Genomic DNA, 22,910 nt, shown 5'->3' on the forward strand with positions numbered 1-22,910 from the left:
CCACTTTAGGAGTTAGCACTCAAGAAAAAGACCTGTTGTCATTGTAGACAGTAGGCTGAAATGTTCTACCCAGTGTGCGGCAGTGGCTAAAAAAAAGCAAACAGGATGCTAGGAATTATTAGGAGAGGGATGCAAAATAAGTCCAAAAATAATATAATGCCTCTGTATTGCTCCATGGTGCAACCTCACCTTGAGTATTTGGTTCTGGTTACCGTATCTCAAAAAAGATATAGTGGAATTAGAAAAGGCTCAAAGCAGAGCAACCAAAATGATAAAGGTGAAGGAACTGCTCTCATATGAGGAATGGCTAAAGAGGATAGGGCTCTTCAGCTTGGAAAAGAGATGGCTGAGGTGGGGATGTGATTGAGGTCTACAAAATCCTGCGTTGTGTGGAGCAAGTGGAGGTAAATCGATTTTTCAGTCATTCAAAATGTACAAGGCCAGGGAACACTCAATGAAATTGCATGAAAATACTTTTAAACAAATAGGAGGAAATATTTTTCACTCAATAGTTACGCTCTGGAACTCATTGCTAGAGGATGTGGTAACGATGGTTAACGTATCTGGGTTTAAAAAAAGGTTTGGACAAGTTCCTGGAGCCAAAGTCCATAGTCTGTTATTGAGATGGACCCAGGATTGGTAGCATGGAATGGTGCTACTATTTGGGTTTCTACCAGGTATTTGTGACCTGAATTGGCCACTGCTGGAAACAGGATACTGGGCTAGATGGACCATTGGTCTGATGCAGTATGGCTAGTCTTATGTTCTTATGGGTTTATTGGTTCTATAAGTGGCAAGGCATATTAAAGGTAATTCTATAACTGAATGTGCATCTACATACTGCGGTACTGCAAAAGTACAAAACATGGCTGTCAAGCTTATAATGAATTCCAAAAAGAAATTTGACCATGTAACACCTTTACTTTATCAAAAGCATTGGTTACCTGTTAGTCATAGAATTATATACAAAATCATTATATTGGTCCACAAGGTACATCAGGCTTTCCACAATATTTGTCCAGATTGTTGATTCTATATGTCTCCTTTAGACTACTGCACTAATTACAACAACAACAACTGATGTCTTCCTGGCAATATTTTAATTGTGTTTAGTATCACACCCTCAGCTACTGCCCTTGTGCAAGCCATGGCCTGGTGGCTGCCAGCACTTGAGAGTTCAATCCGAGGAGAAGTCCGCATCTTCCATGCGCTGGTGTTGAGGATGTCCCTTGTTATGGCTTGCCTTGCTTCATTCTTGGGCTCTGGCCAGCTCCCCATCCCAGGGTCACTCTTACCAACATGAATTGTCTCCGTGACCTGAGAAGCTAGAAAAGGCCAGTGCTAGCCTGCATTAGGAGTATCTGGAGCCCTTGCTGCTGAAGGTAGGGTTAGTGAAAAATATAAGAATTGGGATAATAAAAATGTGTAAAACAAAACAAAAAAATATGTACAGCATGTACAGTAAGAGAAATATGTCAAAGGTATCTTTTTGTACACTAGCCATGCAATCCATGGTATATAACATCAGGTCAGATCCAGACTCAAGTATATCGGTGAAGAACAAGGCCTTCAAAATCTGCTTGCAGTCTTCTCTTCTAACCCTATTAAAGGAAATTAAGCCTTAATGTAGAGTTGCATGTTTTAAAGTGATCTTTGGCAAACACAAACTCTGAATATTAATCTTGTGAATAAAATCTTGAAGGATACAATAATTTTCCTATTAGGTAGAGGAATAAAACTCTTAGATGTCTGTCAGGAAATCAGCCCAATTATCCAGATCTTGATTTGGATGGTCCCTGGGAGATCGTTGTGGTTCTGTACAATTCCATTTATTAAAGTGAACTGGTTACCAATACTGACCCATTTGTTTCAGATCTTGTAGAATTATCAAAAAGTACTAGAAACGTCCTACACTTTGTTAAAACTGAGGGAGGGATGAGGATTCCAAAGGTCACCTGGTGTGTTTTTTTTTAATTGATTTTACAAAAGAAACAATCCAATACAAAGATCAAGTTACAACATACTTTCAAGCTAACATCATAAACTAATGCAGAAAATATCCCCTCAACCCTCCCTCCCCTCCCCCCCCCCAAAAAAAAAACAAAAGTGCAGAAAACGCAATTCAGACAAAGACTGTTCATCTGTGAATGGTCACCTAGAGCTGCGAGGTTAAGTGTCATAGTTGAGTTTAAGTGTCATAGTTGGACAGTACCATTGTCACTTTTGTTTAGGGGTCTCCATGTTTGGTACACCCGACACACTTTATGAAAATGATGAGCTAGCCCAGTCAAATCGCTGTTAGTTTAGACGTCAAGTGACCATAGTCCATTTTGTATTTTAAAGTTAAGAAGCTGATAGAATAGCATGGTTTGCTGATCAGTATTGAGCAATCAGAGATGGGTTGATAGGAATTAAAATGTCTTCCATGGATTTCTAGACCTCTCCAGTGAAGAGGCTCAGGGTCTCATCCTTTAAAATGATATAGAGGACAATCGTTCAAGTGATATACATGAATAATATTTTACGGATGTAAATAAGCTGTCTGCAAGTTGCCTGCCCTCCACTGTGGCTAGAAGTTCATGCAAATATCCCACAGCAGGCATATGTTTGGTGGATTCAGAGGATGCATTTCAGGTTATAGGGGGTAAAGTGCACATGTAGATGCCACATTCAAATCTTTGTACTTACTTTTGCTCCGAGTACATTTTTGCTGGTAAAATTTGTGCCAATGATCACATGTATTGTTTATTCAAGTTGCTAGAGTATGATGTTCGTATTTTCACTTTCAAAATTGGTGCTGTGCCTTTGGGTGAAAACGTACACATGGTGTTTGTCCCAGTGTGAACAGTGTGAAGGTTGGTTTTCCTTGCTGAACAAAAGTTAAACAATTTTAAACGGTTCATTTTTTATGTCCATCCTAAATAATTCCAGGTTTCACTTGGATTTTTCCTCAAAAGATGCTCAGAATTGGGATTTCCATGGGCTTGAAAAACTTGAGACAGTGCGCAGCGGACAGATAGTTTTGAGGAACTACAGCAAAGGTTGACCGAGAACTGCTATTCATTTTTGCAAAGGAAAAACATTGCAGAACAGAACAAAAGGGGGGAGGGCAGCCCTACTACCAACCACCCAGGGTACCATTATGGTCAGTGAAAATTAGCAAAAAGGTATGTGGGACATGGGTAAAAAAGCACCCAGAAACCTTGTACCTGTTATGCTGCAGGGCAGGTGTGTTTGGGAAAAATCAAATCTGCCCAAGTTTTTGCCTTCCCTGTTCCCTTTTTCCCTTATGAGTAAATATACTTAGGTGTATATTTCCTCTGAGATGGACAGTTTTCATGTTGGGTAACTTGTTAGCGGGAGCTTTTATTAAGAAGCTTCCCCCATGGCTGTTTTGCAGACATGTAACTGGGTTTCTGAAAGGAATGATGCAAGGTCTTTTCCAGCCTCTGCTGGTTCCAAAACTAAAAATCAAACCCTGGAATCCTTTCATATATTACAGATCCTTAACAACAGGGCCTTTGGAGCAGAATAAAGAGGTAGAGGTCGTATTACTAAAGTGCATTAAGTAGTTGATCTGCCTATCAGTGCATGCTGTTAGCACATGAGGGTGGTAACTGTTACCACTCTAGCATAACAGTGTGTGCTAACTTGCATGTTAGGGGACAGGAACTGGACAATTTTGGGTGAACGGGTGTAGACGCCACACTGCAGTTAGTGCACTGTACATACTGCATGCTGTCACTTGCGCAGTTGGCACGTCTGCACTTACTGCCTGCTCGACTGAAGGGGATAAGTGCATCCACTCTGTGTACACTCCATAGGGGACAATTTATAAAGGGTGCCAAACATTAAGCACCAAGATGCGGCACAGTGAACGTGAATTCTATGATGGCATCTGGGCGCCCAGATTCTGTTCTAGAATACTAGCGTAAGTCAGCATTTACATGCTAACATTTAGGCGCACCCACTTCATGTCAATAGCCAAAATGCAGCACTTCAGCACATAGCTTATAGTATTCTGTAAGTTACATGCTTAATTGTTGGATACATCCATGCACTTCCCCCTGTAAACATCCCCTTGCATTTATGTGCTAAGGGGCCCTGTATACTAAGCTGCGGGAAAAAGGGCCCTGCGCTGGTGGTAGGGGCTATTTTTCCCGTGCGCCAGGGCCCTTTTTACCGCAGCGGGTAAAAAAGCCGCTAGCACACATGGCCATGCGGTAAGAGAACTCTTACCGCATGGCCACACGACAGGGAGCCCTTACCACCAGCCATTGAGGTAGTGCTAGTATTCTGTAACTCGTGTATGCAAATTGAGGCCTCTTGTAGAGTGAGGAGAATAATGCATAGTAAAGAACTTTTCTGTGTAGTAACTGCAGGGCACATGCTGAGCATGATCCCAACAGTTACTGCACAGCCCTTCCATTCACCTTGCATTAATTTTTGCATTTATGTATTTATTAGGATTTATTTACTGTCGTTTTGAAGAAATTAATTCAAGGCAGTGTACAAGAATAAGTCAAACATAAGCAAAAGTCAATTACAGAAGTAAAAATATTACAATGGATAAAGCACAGAGGAGCACTGTAGTTAGTATAAGTTCTCAACAATCCTTTGCTCAAGAGCTGCTTTTGCTGTCTTTCAGATGAAGAAACCATGTGGGGAGCAAGCTTTAAGTTCTTGTTTCCCTTCTTCTGCTATCAAGTTGTATTGCCTGAAGTAATCCAGGAAGGGCATTATTACATTGCTGCTGTGTATGAACACAGAGCCATATTGAATCCCAACCCAACAGCCCTCTCCAACCGTGCCTCAGCCTTAGCGCTCATGAACAGAAACCTAGACATCTATGAAGCACAAGTGGATACCGCTGCTCAGCAGGCAAGGCCAGCCTTCCATTGATGAACTTTGGTGGAGGTTTTATTTCTCTAATAATTCTCTGTCTGCAGGGTAATGGAGGATATAGCAGCTATACAATTGGCAGAATACCTGAATAAACATAATGTTTTGCTCTCAATTGGGATTCAGAAGTGGGTTTAGTAGAAAAACAGTTATGGCTACGTTGATCTCTGATATTAGAGGGGAAATTATTTGGGGTAAGTGAATTTTGTTATTACAATTTCATATGTCTAGTGCATTTGACTTGGTAGATCATGCTATATATTGCTGAATGATGAGCTCTTATGGCATAACAGGAACAGTTCTGCACTGGTTTATAAGTTTCCTTACCAAAAGATCCTACCAATTGAAAATGATGGGTGAACTATCTTTGGAATGGATGCCTAGACGTGGAGTGCCCCAGAGCTCCCCAGTGTCTCCAATTCTTTTTAACATACTTATAGCCCTTTTGGGCTTAAAATTGGAGGCAGTGTGGCTACACCCTTTTATGTAGCCATCTATATTTGACAGTGAGATTCAAGATATTATAACTAAAATCAGGCAAGAGTTGCAGTGCTTAAAGTCCTGGGCCATCATGACATCTAAATTAAAAATGAACGCTGACAAGACAAAATTTATACTTCTAAGCCATCCTCGCCAGATGTGTTTAATTAGTGATTTTATACTTGATGGTGTAAGATATAAACTGGAATTGAAAATCTTGGGTGTGACAGATAAGGTTTTAAAAGTTGAATCCCATATGCAAAGATGTGTACATTGTTGTGGAAGTTAAGACGTATTAGGACTTGTTTTGAACCTAAGAGTATTTCAACTTGTAGTACAGACATTAATAATGGCACATTTGGACTATTGCAGCATTTTATATGTTGGATGTCATGTATTGATTACAGACATTACAGAACACAGCAGCCCAAACTGATATGTAAAACTTCTAAATTTGAAAGTGCCATGCCATTGATTTGTAAACTCCACTTAGTACCAGTGGAGGCACTCTCAATTTTTAAGTTATGTTTGGTCTTTTTAATTCTATATGGCCAAGCACCGCAGTATGTGGTAAATTAAATTTCTATACTTAGTAAGAATTGTGTTAGTAATTCTAGACATTATTTGATGCTTCAGTTTCCTTCAGCTCAATGTATAATCTACAAGGCAGAATTCTCTTTAACTTTTCTATATCAAGCAGCAAAATGGTGGAATATGCTGCCAAAGAATAGATGCTATGAGTCTGCCTATATGATCTTTTGAAAGTTGTTAAAAATGTGGTTATTCCAGAAGATTGTGTTACGTTGAATTGTGATAGTTTTATGGTTTTAATACTCTGTATACTCTGGGTTTTGCCTTATTCTTTGTTTGTAAGCCACACTGAACTAAATTTTGGGTATGTGAGGCCTATAAGTGCTAATTTTAATGTAATGTCTGCTTTACTGAGCTCATAGTTCCTTGGATAACCTAGTTTATGGTATCTGTCATTAAGTAGGTTTTTTTAAAGGCTTTTCTGGAATTCAGATACAGTCCTTGGCCATGCATCCACCATCTTCTCTGTAAAGAAATATTTTCTCAGGTTACTCCTGAGAGTCTGTCCCCTTTTACCTTCACCCTGTGTGTGCCCCCTCATTTCAGAGCTTCATTTCAAGTGAGAGACTCTCCTCTTGTGCATACAGAGGTATTTAAATGTCTGTATCATATCTCTCCCCCCCCCTCGCCTATCTTCCCAAATATTCATATTGGGATCTTTGTCCCCAATACTGGCAGTGAACCACTGAGTCCAGCCTGTATAACACTTCTTACCACAGCTATTATATAGAGTTTATAACTTTAAAAAATGTTGAAACCTTTAGAAGGTCTCGTCTGCACATCTTTTATGGTAGCTTGTCCCTGTAGTTTGGGCAGAGCAGGAGCAGCATTGTATTGTGCACAGATATACATGGACACGCACACAGTTTAGCTAATTTCTTTATTTATGTTATTTTAACCATTTATAACCCATTCTAAGTGGCTTACAAAATGACATACACAATCAGGTGGAGAACAGGAGGCAATAAAATGAACTTAATAAGCCAAAATAAACTTCAAAATACTTAACAATTTTAAAACTTGACTGAATAGATTCACTTTCAAACATTTCCGAAAATTCACTTGCCTCAGAGCAGGTATGTGTGAGAGACTGTTTGTGTACCAGGCTAGGGATATGCTCTCTGAACTATTTCATTAAGTCACGTGGAGGGGCATAATCGAACGGGGCACCCAAATTTTCCTGAGGACATCCTCGCAGGATGTCCCCGAGAAGGGGCGGGGAAACCCGTATTATCGAAACAAGATGGGTGTCCATCTTTCGTTTCGATAATACGGTCGGGGACGCCCAAATCTCAACATTAAGATCGACCTTAGAGATGGTCGTCCCCGATTTTCGGCGATAATGGAAACCAAGGACACCCATCTCAGAAACAACCAAATCCAAGCCATTTGGTCATGGGAGGAGCCAGCATTCGTAGTGCACTGGTCCCCCTCACATGCCAGGACACCAACCGGGCACCCTAGGGGGCACTGCAGTGGACTTTAGAAAAAGCTCCCAGGTGCATAGCTCCCTTACCTTATGTGCTGAGCTCCCCAACCCCCCCCCCCAAAAACCCACTCCCCACAACTGTACACCACTACCATAGCACTTAGGGGTGAAGGGGGGCACCTAGATGTGGGTACAATGGGTTTCTAGTGGGTTTTGGAGGGCTCACATTTACCCTCACAAGTGTAACAGGTAGTGGGGGGTTGGGCCTGGGTCCGCCTGCCAGAACTGCGCTGCAGTATCCACTAAAACTGCTCCAGAGACCTGCATACTGCTGTCATGGAGCTGGGTATGATATTTGAGGCTGACATAGAGGCTGGAAAAAATATTTCAAAATGTTTTTTTTTTTTTGAGAGTGGGAGGGGGTTAGTGATCACTGGGGGGGAGTAAGGGGAGGTCATCTCCGATTCCCTCCGGTGGTCATCTGGTCATTTAGGGCACATTTTTGTGGCTTGGTCATAAAAAAAAGGACCAAGTAAAGTTGCCCAAGTGTTCGTCAGGGATGCCCTTCTTTTTTCCATTATCAGCCGAGGACGCCCATGTGTTAATCACGCCCCAGTCCCGCCTTCGCTATGCTTCCGACGCCCCCGGGAACTTTGGTTGTCCCCGCGATGGAAAGCAGTTGACGCCCAAAATCGGCTTTTGATTATGCCGATTTGGGCGACCCTTTGAGAAGGACGCCCATCTTCCGATTTGTGTCGAAAGATGGGCGCCCTTCTCTTTCGAAAATAAGCCTGATAGGCCACCTATATTGTCTGTATAAAATAGATCCCCCCCTTTTATTTATTTTTTAAAATTAGGCATCCAGTTATGAAATTATTCTCTTAAAGCTGACACCATTTCATTTCATCAGGTGAAATGCAGTAAGGCTGCTACTTTTTTTTTCCTGTTCACTTGGTTTTTTTGTTTTATTTTTTTCTCTGCTTGCAAGGTTTTTTTTTTTTCCACGATATTGGCATTTCTCTGCCTCCAGTAAATTGCTCTTGGATCTCTCAGGCACACATGTTGTACTGGATACCCTTGTGTGAGAAGCCAAAACAGAAATGCTAAATATGCATCATCTGAGAGGGCAGTGCTGCTGAAAGCAGCAGAGCTAAAGGACATTTTCAGCCCAGCCAGGAAAAAAAAACTGTTGGCCTTAAGCTGATAACTTGTAACATGTGGTCTTCCGTACAGTAGCCTTCCCCTCCCACAGTAAAATCATGATATGTAGCATTTAATCATTTTATATCCCTACTTTGTTTACTAAGCTAGTATGATCCATGAGGGGAGTAGAGAGTTTATTATATTTTGCCTGCCCTGGATGTAAATGTTGGTGAGTGGTGAATTGTACTGTACATGCCAACACAGGAATATTCTCGGCCTCAAAATAGTGCACGATTGGCTACCTTTTCATTTCTAACAAAAATATCTGGCTGATTTTCAGTCACCCCTTTAATCGTAGGTGGAGATGAGAATGTATGTGTAAAATCTTCTATACATAGCTCCCCTAAGGCTTTAATGTCCTACATAGAATTTACTGGCCTGTGGAAGCTAGTTAAGACCTTTGGTCTGCAAATATATGGAAGGCTCAGTAGCCGTAAGTATTACACATTGTATTCCTTCAGCATAAACTATAGTGTAAAGTCAACTTTTTTTATGTACTCCCTGGAGTTCTATACCTTTGTCTGCTTATGTGATACATTATCCAGCTATATCTGAGACCATAATTTTGCTATTTCATTAGATTTTTCTGAGTTGGCTAACCCTAATAAAAGTTGCTTTTGGGTTAATCAGTGAAACGACTGATGGACTTTACTTCTATAATCTTAGTGGGCCTTTTGCAAAGGCGCACTAGCATTTTTAGGGCTTCTTTTACAAAGTTGTGCTAGCGATTCCTGCGCTGCAAATGAGAGGAAGCCCATAGAAATTGAACGGGCTTCCTCTTATTTGTCGCACTGAGAATCAGCAGCACAGCTTTGTAAAAGAAGCCCTTAGTGTGCACAAAAAATAAGCATGCACTAAATGCTAGAGATGCCCATATATTCGGCATCTCTAGCATTTAGTGCACACTAAAAACATTACCGCGCCTTTGTAAAAGACCCCCTTAGTGAGAGAAGAAAAACTTAAAGCAGTGCTAAGAGGGAAATAATGGTACATTTTACAAAATTTGGAACAAAGCTGGTGTTTTACTGGCCACAATTTTATCAAGAACCGTCAGACTTGAACATATTGGTGCAACCTATAGTGATGTGAAAAAGTTTAGCGCCCCCCCCCCCCCCCCCCCGATTTCCCCTATTATTGCATATATGTCACACTGAAGGGTTTCTGATCTTTAAATAAAATGTAATATTAGATAAAGGGAACCTGAGTAAATACATAACATAGATTTTAAATTATTATATAATTTGTTTAAGGAACAAAGATAATTCAACACGCATATCACCCATGTGAAAAAGAAACTGTACCCTTAGTTACTCAGTCAACCAATTAACCAAATTTCATTGATAATTAGATTGAACTCAGCCAGGCTTGACTGCAGCCAGTCCTGTTGAATCCAAACCTCAGTATATAAAACCTTACCATGAGTGAAGTAATCACCACAAATGGGTCCTTTTATAGGAGTAAAAGCTCCTGCCACAAGATAATAGGGAATTACAGAAACTGACCATGCCATACCTGTGGTATAACTGATATAGATTACCAAACATACAGTGCTCTGTGTTTCAATACAGGAACTTTTGCTATGATTAAACTTGTATAATAATGCCCACTCTGAAAAAAGAACCTGCGACCCTGGCTGGTGCACAATAAAGGAATGTGGACAACCATGACAAGGATTCTTGGTCATTTGGACTCCAGTCTCCATGGAGCCTGAATTTAGAAAAGCCTTCAGAATGACATTGGAGGACATTCCTGTGGTTTCTTTAAGCCATATCATTAGGGCACAAGACAATCACCTATCTAATCATCAGAGATATCACTCATATCAAAGTAATATAAAAGGATACCTGCCTTGGCAAGAGAACCTACTCATATCATCACTGGAATTGTTCAGAGCAAGCACTGCCTGTGATGAATCCACCTGTTGTTCTAGTCATTCCCGAGGAGGGGTAACGGTGAGATGTGTACCTGGGACCTTTTATGTGAAGTCCACTTAAGTGCCCTCTAGGGTGCCCCACTGCTCTGCTGGGATGTCTGTGTGGCCAGACAAGTCCATAAACCACTACTAAATGGACTTTGGAAAAATCCACAATTCCAGGGATAACATATAGAATGTTTGTACGTTTGGGAAGCTTGCCAGGTGCCCTTGGCCTGGATTGGCCGCTGTCATGGACAGGATGCTGGGCTCGATGGACCCTTGGTCTTTTCCCAATGTGGCATTACTTACGTACTAAGAATGCAGGTTCCTCCTACATCCCAATGGCTTGATTTTGTTCATTTTTCACTTTTTTTTTTAATGGTCACAAAAGTAAAATGCACTGAGCACAAAACGTCTAGGAAATGGCCATTTTTGAAAAAAAAAAAAAAAAAAGATAGTCGTTTTTCAGGTTCAAAAATAGTCATGTGCTCCACTTGATGTTTGGACATTTTCAGTAATATAGGCTGGCAGAATTAGTCTGCTAAAAATGAACATTCTTCCCTACTTCTCTTCTTTTTTTTACATATGCCCTGTCCCATGCCTTTGAAAATCTAAACTCCCCCAGGATTTAATTTTCTGTTTATATCCGGAATCTTAAACTTTCCAAAGTCAAGTATAGTGGTTTGATTTCCTAAGGACTGCCATGGAGTGGCATGGCCCAACCTTAAGAAACATTAAGTGGCGAGATGGCATTGTCCTGAAATTGTACTAGAGCCCTTTCTCTACCACTGCCCCCACCCTGCTCCCTTCATTGTTCAGGAAGCAAACCTTTTCAATGGAACATTAGCACTAGGGGTCACACTATGAACCTTCAAAGGAGTAGATGGATGCCTGGCGTTCCCTCTCAAAGAAGGTAGTAGAGACAACAACAGTAGCAAAATTCAAAGTAATGCGAGTTAAAAAAATAATTCCTGAATGCATGAGGATGGAAATGAAGCACTGGATAACTTGCAAAGACTAGTATGTTAAACCCAAGGCAGCAAGATAGAACCGAGGGTAATCTTCATGAAGCACCCCCTAAAAGGCAGTGGTACTGGTTTGAAAGGTTAGATGAGGGAGGTGGGGGGGAGGTTCCAAAGTGGTCAAACCACTGTTGACAGATTGGAGGGAAAATTTTGGTCCTTATTGGCTGTCATTTACACAGTAAAGCTTGTCAGGTATATAGAAACATAATAAGTGATAAAGACTATCATGATCTATCAAGTCTGTCCAACTAGGTGGTCATACCTAACATGCAAGTTACTTCTTCTATGCTTTTGTGCCTGCTGCTCCATGCCGGTTACAGCTGTGTAATAAACCACCTCTACCTTTTTAAAAGCAGAGGAATTGTGTGCTGTTTTTCAAATTACTCTTCAGCCATTATAACTAAAGTTTCATTATTCCATTGTTGAATAATATGCAAAAGGAATATCCCTTCCTCTCCATTGCTGGAAGTCAGCATATGGGATGGGGGCATGGAAACAGATTAATAAAGTAGCATCTGTTAAGAGGCTCTTGCTTAGAGATCAACTCAATTGTTAAGAGAAAATATGGAATCTCTGCTTGAAAAGACCTGTACATTTGCTTGATTATATATAGATCAACATATCGTAAAGGCTCCTTTGTTTACCTGTCTAGTATTTCTTGTAGTGTCATGTTATGCTGTTCATTATTCTGTGTTTGTTAAATAAAAATCTTACACACAATGAACATATAAAATCAAATATGTTATTTTGGGATTTTTTTTTTTTTAGTGTGAGATTGAAGGTAAAATTAGCCAGAAGGAGTAGAACCAATGTAATGTCAGTGCTGCCATGGGGAATACCCAGGTCTGAGACCAGCAGTGGTCACTCACAGCCTCTGGGGTTGCATGGAAAGAGTGAGTAAGGAATGCAAAGTGATGCACTTAGGGAGTAGAAATCCATGGGAGACGTATGTGTTAGGCAGTGAGAGTCTGATATGTACGGATGGGGAGAGGGATCTTGGGGTGATAGTATCTGAGGATCTGAATGCGACGAAACAGTGTGACAAGGCGGTGGCCGTAACTAGAAGGTTGCTAGGCTGTATAGAGAAAGGTGTGACCAGCAGAAGAAAAGAGGTTTTAATGCCCCTGTATAAGTTGTTGGTGATGCCCCACCTGGAGTATTGTGTTCAGTTTTGGAGGCCGTATCTTGCTAGGATGTAAAAAGAATTGAAGCAGTGCAAAGAAAAGGTACGAGAATGGTATGGGGTTTGCATTACAAGATGTATGAGGAGAGACTTGCTGACCTAAACATGTATACCCTGGAGGAAAGGAGAAACAGGGGTGATATGATACAGATGTTCAAATATTTGAAAGGGGGCAAGCTTTTGACTGGCTCCAGCAGAGCATAGCGGCTATAAAAGTGACCATCCCAGAAGACTTGCAGGTCGGGAGAGGCTAAACATTTATCAAGAAAGGTGGCCCGTTGTAACCTCCGACCGGTGTGTTCTTCAAATAGTTCATCTCGGTTACACCCTGCATTGGCACAGAGACCACCAGATTGCCCACCAAAAGCACATCACTTCAGCTCTCAACACAAGCAACTACTTGTAGAGGAACTCTCCACCCTTCTCAAGGCCAGTATGATTGAACCCATTCCACCAGGGGAAGAAGGGAAGGGATTCTATTCCAGGTACTTCCATGTGCAAAAGAGTGATGACATGCCATCCTGCAAGATGTATCAGACCTCCATATTGATCCTATGGGAGATGAGTATGGAGGTCTGATACATCTTCCGTCCAAAAGAAACGGGGAGGGGGGGATGCATCCCATCCTAGACCTAAGGGGCTGGAACAAATTCCTGGTCAAAGAAAAGTTCAGGATGGTTTCCCTGGGCACCCTGCTTCCCATACTTCAGGAAAATGATTGGCTATGCTCTCTGGACTTAAAGGATGTTTATACTCATATCCCGATACTGGACCAAAACAAAAGATACTTCCTGTGAGCTGGAAGTATTGTATGTTGCCTTTTGGCCTCGTATCGGCTCCCTGGGTTTTCACTAAGTGTCTTGCAATAGTCGTAATGTGTGTATCCCAATCTCAACTACTGGCTAGTGAAAAGCACATCTCAGGAATCCATGCGGAGCACTATTCGGGTGTTAGAGCTACTATGGTTCGTTTTAAATGACCCCAATTTCCATCTGCCCCCTGCCCAGCGATTGGAGTTCATCAGAGCCCTGCTAGACACGCAGCCAACTTGGGCTTTTTTGTGGCGCAGGTAGATGCTCTTGTCGCTCTCACCACTTGAGTCCAAGCAGCTTGGCAGATGTTAAGGTTGTTGGGCCACATGGCATCTACTGTTCATGGAACACCCATGGCATGTCTTCACATGAGAACTGCCCAGTTGTTACACTCCTACCTTGTACTCCTGGCAGCAGCCATCTTGGGAGGATCGTCTGAGAAGCAGCCATATTGGAAGGCTCATCAGGGAGGCAGCCATATTGATTAGCTTCCTCATTGGCGTGCCCAATGAGATACTTCGCCTCGCAGCTGGGACCGGGATCCTCTGATGGGAGGCCTACTTAATAGCAGGACTGTGCCATCATCTTTGCTTCAGCTTCTTTCTGTTTAGAAGTCTGGTACGTTGGATTGTGTTTCTGTCTACCTGATTGTTGGACCTGATCTTGGATTGGACCTGAGCTTGCTTAGCCTAGCCGCCTGCCCTGACCTTGGATGGGACCTGACCCTGCCCTGCTTTGCTGACTGCCTGGTCTTGTGTAGCGGTCGCTGCTGGTCTGTTCCTGTCTCTTCTGCCTGCCACGGCTGGCGGCCGTCTGACCCCGTTCGGAATCGGAAGTCCTGGTGGCCACCTGCATCTGGGGGCTCAACTACTGGGGAACGGTGGTCACTCCTAGGTGAAGCTGGGGTTCTCCGGCTGCCCGACCGAGTGCGGCATTACTCTTCTGTACCGTGCTCAGTCGGAGCACAAGGGCTCACTACCGAGGATCGCAACACCAATGGACCCTAGCTTCTCAGTGGTGTCAGGCCACGGAGAACCTAAAGGATGTTATCTGAGTTCCGCCAGAGCTTGTTCAGTCCCTACTCTGGTGGACAATTCAATCCAGTTTGACGCTGGGACTCCCATTCTAAATTTCACAGCCCACGAAGGTGTTGACAACAGATGTGTCCCATCTAGGGTGGGGAGCTCATTTAGACAGGCTTCACATTCAAGGTGCTTGGTCAGCCCAGGAGACAGATCTCCAAATCAACCTTCTGGAGCTCCAGGTGATCCGAAATGTTCTAAATGCTTTCAGGGATTGGCTGAACAACCAAATTGTACTCATTCAAACAGACAATCAGTTTGCCATGTACTACACGATCAAGCAAGGGGGCACCAGATCATGCCTTCTGTGTCAGGAGGCCATCCGGATGTGGTGTTGGGCACACCAGCACAGGATGCTCCTCAAGGCCATTTACTTGGTGGGCAAATTCAACAGCCTAGCTGACAGACTGAGCAGGGTCATGCATTGCCCACGAGATCTTCTGAGCATAGGGTACTCCCTTGGTGGATCTCTTTGCCACTCAGTCCAATCACAAAGTCCCTCAGTTCTGTTGCAAGCTCCAGGCCCACGCAGACTAGCATCGGATGCCTTCCTCCTTCATTGTGGGATAGGAATTCTGTTTGCATATCCTCCATTTCCTCTGCTTTGCTGAAACTCAAGCAAGACCACGGGACCATGATCTTGATCACTCCCTACTGGTCCCAGCAGATCTGGTTCCCTCTTCTTCTGGAGTTATCCTCTGTAGAACCATGGAGACTGGAGTTTTTTCTGACCCTCATCACGTAGAATGAGGGATCTCTTCTGCATCCTAACCTCTTGTCTCTGTCCCTCACGGCCTGGATGTTGAGAGCTTTGAATTTGCTTCCTTGCATCTTCCTGAGGGTGTCTCCAGAGTCTTGCTGGCTTCTAGGAAATATTCCACTAAGAGGTGTTTTTCTTTCAAATAGAGGAGGTTTACTTTCTGGTGTGAGGGCAAGGCCCTAGACCCTATTTTCTGCCCTAAACGGACCCTGCTTGAATACCTTCTGCACCTCTCCAAGTCTGGTCTCAAGACGAACTCTGTAAGAGTTAACCTGAGTGCAATTAGTGCTTATCATCAACGTGTAAAGGGTAAGCCCATCTTTGGACAGCCTCTAGTAGTTCGCTTCATGAGAGATTTACTGTTGACAAAGCCCCCTGTCAAACCTCCACCTGTGTCATGGGACCTCAGCATTGTTTTCACCCAGCTGATGAAAGCTGCTCTTGAGCCACTTGATTCCTGTTATCTGAAGTACTTGACCTGGAAAGTCATATTTTGGTGGCTGTTACTTCAGCTTGCAGGGTCAGTGAGCTTCAGGCCTTAGTGCTGGATGCACTTTATACAAAGTTTCATCATAACAAAGTAGTCCTTGGAACTAGTTGATTGTCTTGCCAACATTCTTTCCCCATCCTCATGCCCATCCTGGCATTGCACACCTTGGACTGCAAATGAGCATTGGAGTGGACTAGGCCCTACAGACAGTCCACCCAACATTTTGCTTCTTTTGATCCCAATAGGATGGGGGGTCGCAATCGGGAAATGCACCATTTCCAATTGGTTCGGAGATTGAATTTTTTCACTTATGCCCAGGCCTGGCTGACCCTTGAGGGTCATGTCAGGGCTCATAACGTCAAAGCCCACTTGAGGTCAGCCTCCATTGAAGAAATTTGCAAGGCTGCGACATGGTCTTCAGGCCACACATTCACATCTCATTACTGCCTTGAACAGGATACCCAGCGCGACAGTCGGTTTGGACAGACAGTTCTGCAAAATTTGTTTGGGTTCTAGAGTCCAACTCCACCCTCCTAGGCTTGTTTTGTTGAGTTCCAGGCTGTACTTTCACTCAGGTTGTATTTACTTTCAGGTTAATTACTCTTTTCTATTCTATCCTCATCCTTCTCGATCTATCTGCTGCTTTTGACACTGTTGATCACAGCCTACTCCTTGATACGCTGTCCTCACTTGGATTTCAGGGCTCTGTTCTTTCCTGGTTTTCTTCTTATCTCTCCCAGCGTGCCTTTAGTGTATACTCTAGTGGATCCTCTTCTACTTCTATCCCACTGTCAGTTGATGTACCTCAGGGATCTGTCCTGGGACCTCTTCTCTTCTCCATCTATACTTCTTCCCTTGGTACTCTGATCTCATCCCATGGTTTTCAGTATCATCTTTACGCTGATGACTCCCAGATCTACCTCTCCACACCAGAAATCTCAGCCGAAATTCAGGCCAAAGTATCAGCCTGCCTGTCTGACATTGCTGCTTGGATGTCTCAGCGCCATCTGAAACTAAACATGACCAAGACTGAGCTTCTTATCTTTCCCCCTAAACCAACCTCTCCTCCTCCTCCCCCATTCTCTATTTCTGTGGATAACACTCTCATCCTTCCTGTCTCATCAGCTTGTAACCTTGGGGTCATCTTCGACTCCTCCCTCTCCTTCTCTGCACATATTCAACAGACTGCTAAAACCTGTCATTTCTTTCTCTATAATATCAGCAAAATTCGCCCTTTTCTTTCTGAGCACACTACCAGAATCCTCATCCACGCTTTTATCACCTCTCGCTTAGACTATTGCAACTTGCTTCTCACAGGTCTCCCACTTAGCCATCTCTCTCCTCTTCAATCTGTTCAAAATTCTGCTACACGACTAATATTCCGCCAGGGTCGTTATGCTCATATTAGCCCTCTCCTCAAGTCACTTCACTGGCTTCCTATCCATTTCCGCATACAGTTCAAACTCCTTTTATTGACCTATAAGTGCATTCACTCTGCAGCTCCTCAGTACCTCTCCACTCTCAACTCTCCCTACATTCCTCCCCGGGAACTCGGTTCATTGGGTAAATCTCTCTTATCTGCACCCTTCTCCTCCACTGCTAACTCCAGACTCCGTTCCTTTTATCTTGCTGCACCATATGCCTGGAATAGACTTCCTGAGCCGGTACGTCAAGCCCTATCTCTGAACGTCTTCAAATCTAAGCTAAAAGCCCACCTTTTTGATGCTGCTTTTAACTCCTAACCCTTGTTCACTTGTTCAGAACCCTTATTTTATCATCCTCACTTTAACATTCCCTTATCTCTTGTTTGTCCTGTTTGTCTGTCCTAATTAGATTGTAAGCTCTGTCGAGCAGGGACTGTCTCTTCATCTTCAAGTGTACAGCGCTGCGTATGTCTAGTAGCGCTATAGAAATGATAAGTAGTAGTAGTAGTAGTCTTTTGCCCTCACTGTTGCAAGGTCCAATTGACCACTTGTGGTTGTTTTTCATGAGCCTGGTAGCTAGGGATTTCCATATGTGAGAATTACAGGGCCTGCTTGTCCTCGGAGAAAGCAAAGATACTTACCTGTAGCAGGTATTCCCCGAGGACAGCAGGACTTATATTCTCACATATCCTCCCACCTCGTTGTCTCGTCTCGTTTTTTTTCTTATGCTTTATATTGTATTGCTGGTCCTGTGCTCTTGCGGTGGGCGGGAAGGCACTTTTACATGTGTAATGGAGCACTTCTCATACTCAAAGACCTATTTTAAGCTTGTTACAAGCTCTGGACCAGCAATGCAGGCCTGCATTACCCATATGTGAGAATATAAGGCCTGCTGTCCTTCGAGAATACCTGTTGCAGGTAAGTGTCTTCGCTTTTTACGAAGATGGCTACCCATAGTGGTTTTATAATGTCATTAGTTGGAAGGCCAACTAATCAAACTTCTTCTCTGTCCCTCCATGTGTCCTAGTTGCTGATGCAAAACGTTGGTAGAGCTATGGTCCACCCTGCTCCTCAGCTTATGTATTTATTGTATTTTGTGTCTCTTTGTATTTTTGTTTGCTTAGTCAAGATCGGGAGGCGGGGCTGGTGGTTGGGAGGTGGGGATAGTGCTGGGCAGACTTATACGGTCTGTGCCAGAGCCGGTGGTTGGGAGGCAGGGCTGGTGGTTGGGAGGTGAGGATAGTGCTGGGCAGACTTATACGGTCTGTGCCAGAGCCGGTGGTTGGGAGGCGGGGATAGTGCTGGGCAGACTTATACGGTCTGTGCCCTGAAGAGCACAGGTACAAATCAAAGTAGGGTGTTCAGCACCTAACCCTTACCGTTCAGTGAATCCAGACTGCCCCAATTTGACTGCCCCTATCGGACCGACCGTTCACTTGTCTATTAGGTTGTAAGCTCTTTGAGCAGGGACTGTCTCTCTTTGTTAAATTGTACAGCGCTGCGTAACCCTAGTAGCGCTCTAGAAATGTTAAGTAGTAGTAGTATACACAAAAAGCAGCAAATATGAGTTATCTTGTTGGGCAGACTGGATGGACCGTGCAGGTCTTTTTCTGCCGTCATCTACTATGTTACTATGTTACTATATTATTGGATTTGTGTTCTTAATAAATAAATGTTAGATGTTCTCTCTTTCTCTCTCTCTCCAAGCATTGAAGGGTACGCAACTAGACTCATTACTATTGGTGTTGAAACTGTGCTAACAAACTGTTAATGGTCGAAAAAGGCGCTCAGCTTTTATTAATTAAACACAAGTACCTACCATTTTTTCTCTGTTTAAAGGGAGCGCAGATCATTGTCTTCCCTGAAGATGGCATCCACGGTTTCAACTACACTAGAGAATCTATTTACCACTTCCTTGATTTTATTCCTCCTTCTGTTCACTCTCTGCAGTGGAATCCGTGCTTGGAACCAAACCTCTTCAATGATACTGAGGTGAGAAACCCGAGGTTATTCTGGCTATACTTCATGCTATATGCTAGTATATAAGGGGAGGACAGAAGATGTATGTAGGATATTTGTGTTCTTCTAAATATGTACTAATTTCTTGCTCTGAATCAAAGCTGTCACCTTAATTCTATGCACCCTCCTCCCAGTATGTGGATATGAGTATTAGGTGACTGAGGTGCAGATGATCAGAACCGCGCTGTTCCAAGCAGCGCTCTAAAATTAGCGCCAAAACATCATGGGGCATTAATACCCTATGGTCAGAGCTAATAGCAAGCAAATTTAGACTGCTGAAACAATCAACTCAATCCTACTTTACCCTTTTTTGTAGTCTTTTAATAACCGGAGTTATTACTCAGGGTAAGGGTGAATATAAAACACATTAAAAAGAGAATTTCAATTTCAGTTGTATTTTGATAAGTGTTAATTAACAGATACACTTCTGTTCACAGCTGTCTGAAACTTGTATCTTGCTGTGTTCTTTTTTTTTTGTTACATTTGTACCCCGCGCTTTCCCACTCAGGGCAGGTTCAATGCGGCTTTACATGGGGCAATGGAGGGTTAAGTGACTTGCCCAGCGTCACAAGGAGCTGCCTGTGCCTGAAGTGGGAATCGAACTCAGTTCCTCAGTTCCCCAGGACCAAAGTCCACCACCCTAACCACTAGGCCACTCCTCCACTCTTTGTAAAAGCAGGGCCAGTTGTGGACCCAGAGTTGCATAGAGTTGTTCTGTACTACAATAAAGAAAGAGGCCTTGTGGTGCAATCACTAGGTCGCTTGCTTATTGCACCCATGACTTGAGTTCAAATTCCACACTGGGATTTCTGCCAGGTAGCCAGCCTCTGGCCAACTCAGCCATTCATCCACTTTCAGTTGGTAAATGAGTACATGGCCTCAACCAGGGGGTAAAAATGACCGGGGAAGGCAATGGCAAACTACTCCACTAATAAACTGCCAAGAAATCGTTGCATAATTGGTGGCTCCCATAAGTGATTTGCAACTTAGTACTTATATACAGGGGACTGCTTTTTCCTTTTACAATAAAGAGAGAGAGAAAAAAGAAAGAGTAGCACAGCTTGGGACTTTATGCCCGTAACTACACCTATAACTTGTCAATGTTGCAATGATGGATTGCAAGACTAAGGCAGCATGCTTTTACTAGAGGTAGGTCTTCTCATATGAATCTGATTAATTTCTTTGACTAGGTAACCAGAGATTTGGCTAGAGGGAGAGCACTAGCTGTGGTTTATTTAGATTTTAGCAAAGCCTTTGACACGGTTCTGTGTAGGCAACTTATATATAAACTGAGGTTTTTTTTTTGTTACATTTGTACCCCGCGCTTTCCCACTCATGGCAGGCTCAATGCGGCTTACATGGGGCAATGGAGGGTTAAGTGACTTGCCCAGAGTCACAAGGAGCTGCCTGTGCTTGAAGTGGGAATCGAACTCAGTTCCTCAGTTCCCCAGGACCAAAGTCCACCACCCTAACCACTAGGCCACTCCTCCACTCAGTATGGGCCCTAAAATGACTGACTGGGTAAGAAACCAGTTGAGCGAAAGGTAACAGTAGTGGTAAATGGAGCGCGCTCTGATTAAAGGAACATTACCAGTGATATGCTGCAGGGATGCTTTTTAATATTTTTATAAGTGATATTGTGTAAGGGATGTCTGGAAAGGTTTGCCTCATTGCGGGCGATACTAAATTTGCAATGGACTAGATATCCTCGATCGTGTGGATTATTTATTGATTTAAAAAATTTATAACCCACACATCTACAACCCTGAGTGGGGAACAAATCATTTTCATAATAAAGATACACATTTCACAAAATGTACAACATAATCATAATATCTGCTAAAACATCAAAATCCAACAGTAACCAGGCAGTCCAAAACTTACCCTTAAGAAGAAATATCAAATGCCTGCTTAAACAAAACAGTTTTTAAAGCCTTTTTGAATTTATCCATATTTCGTAAGACTTTAAGTTAAGTAGGTAAGGAATTCCACAGTCTAGGTCCTATGATATAAAAAAATTGAGTTCCTATATTTATCTAAGAATACAGTCCTAAAAGAAAGAACATCAAGCATGTTTGTTTTTTTTGTTACATTTGTACCCCGCACTTTCCCACTCATGGCAGGCTCAATGCGGCTTACATGGGGCAATGGAGGGTTAAGTGACTTGCCCAGAATCACAAGGAGCTGCCTGTGCCTGAAGTGGGAATCAAACTCAGTTCCCCAGGACCAGAGTCCACCACCCTAACCACTAGGCCACTCCTAGTAAATGCAAACTTGCTGAAATGACAAGAGAAATTTTATTAGTTATCACTTTGAATCCCAACAACAAGATCTTATATTGCACTCTGTATGATAGGCAGCCAGTATAAAGACACAAGGGCAGGAGTAATATGTTCAAAATGGCTCGTTCCCAAAAGCACATGGGCCATAGCATTTTGTGCAATCTGTAATGATTTGTAAAGCATATTTTGGCAAGCCTAAAATCAAATCTTACAGTAATCAAAGTGAGGCATTACTATTCTTTGAATCACAAAATGAAAATTATCAAACGATAAATAATCCTTCAATCTTCTAACAAGTCTTAATTTGAAGAAAACAGTACTAATCACCTTAGCTACTTGAATTTTCATATTCAGTGATGAATCTATCAAAACACCCAAAGAGCGAATTGTCTTACTGAAAACAATCTCAGTACCATCTATTGAGAAAGTTTCCGGAACATCAGCTAGAACAGAACCAGATACGATAGCCTGCATTTTTGCCATATTCAGGCTAAGATGATTTGCTCTCATTCATTATCTAATCATCTTCAGATATAAACATAACAGCTGGATACTCTCCTTCACTGAATTCTCTGTTTTAAAGAAAAATTGGATATCATCTTCATAAATGTGATAGTAAACGCTCAAACCTTTAAGAAGAGTACATAATGGAAGAAGGAAAATGTTAAACAAATATGAGGAGGGATCTAGTGAAGTTTGAAAAATGATCTATTATTTGTCAGCTAAGATTTAATGCTAAAAATATGCAGTGCCATGCATTTGGTTTGTTAAAACCTGAGGAAGCAGTACAGTATAGAGGGTGAAGTACTCTCGTGCATGAAAAAAGAGCGGGACTTGGTGGTGATCATGTGTCCAAACAGGTAAAAAAGGCAACAATAAAAGCCAGAAGGATGCTTAGTTTTAGTTTATTTAAGTCTTGATATATCGTCCTTCCCAAATAAAATCAGAGCTGTGCATAGGTAGAGGAATGGCCAGTAGGAAAAAGGAGGTGTATATATCTCTACTGAGACCCCATTTAGAGTACTGTAAGCAGTTCTGGAGAGCACACCTTTTAAAAGAGATAAACAGGATGGAATCGGTCTAGAGGGTAGCTACTAAAATAGTTAGTGGACTTTGTCAGGAAGCGTATGGGGACAGACTTGAAGTTCTCAATATGTATATGTCAAAAGCAGAGCTAGCAAGGGATTGTGACACCCTGAACCAGCATTTGATCAAGGTCCTCCTCATGTGTCTTCCTTCCAGTCAGCCAGCTTCCTCCCCCCCTCTACAGTATCCACCTACCCACATCAGCTGCCTCCCAGTGAGCCTCCCCA

General features: G+C 42.6%; 1 protein-coding gene across 2 annotated transcripts in view; it reads left to right on the forward strand.

Annotated features, from left to right (window-relative positions):
* BTD (biotinidase) overlaps positions 1–22,910 on the forward strand; it is an 87,200-nt gene that overhangs the window by 57,872 nt on the left and 6,418 nt on the right. The window contains exons 1-3 of one of the 2 annotated variants that reach the window (XM_030189975.1): positions 3,522–3,539; positions 4,649–4,881; positions 19,136–19,288. In XM_030189975.1, the coding sequence (XP_030045835.1) occupies positions 4,660–4,881; positions 19,136–19,288 (375 nt within the window). In that variant the 5' untranslated portion in view covers positions 3,522–3,539; positions 4,649–4,659. Of the gene's footprint in view, positions 1–3,521; positions 3,540–4,648; positions 4,882–19,135; positions 19,289–22,910 lie in introns of those variants that run through there. The other variant, XM_030189974.1, reaches the window with a different exon arrangement.

This window comes from Microcaecilia unicolor, chromosome 1 (assembly GCF_901765095.1).
Source record: "Microcaecilia unicolor chromosome 1, aMicUni1.1, whole genome shotgun sequence".
NCBI lineage: Eukaryota > Metazoa > Chordata > Amphibia > Gymnophiona > Siphonopidae > Microcaecilia > Microcaecilia unicolor.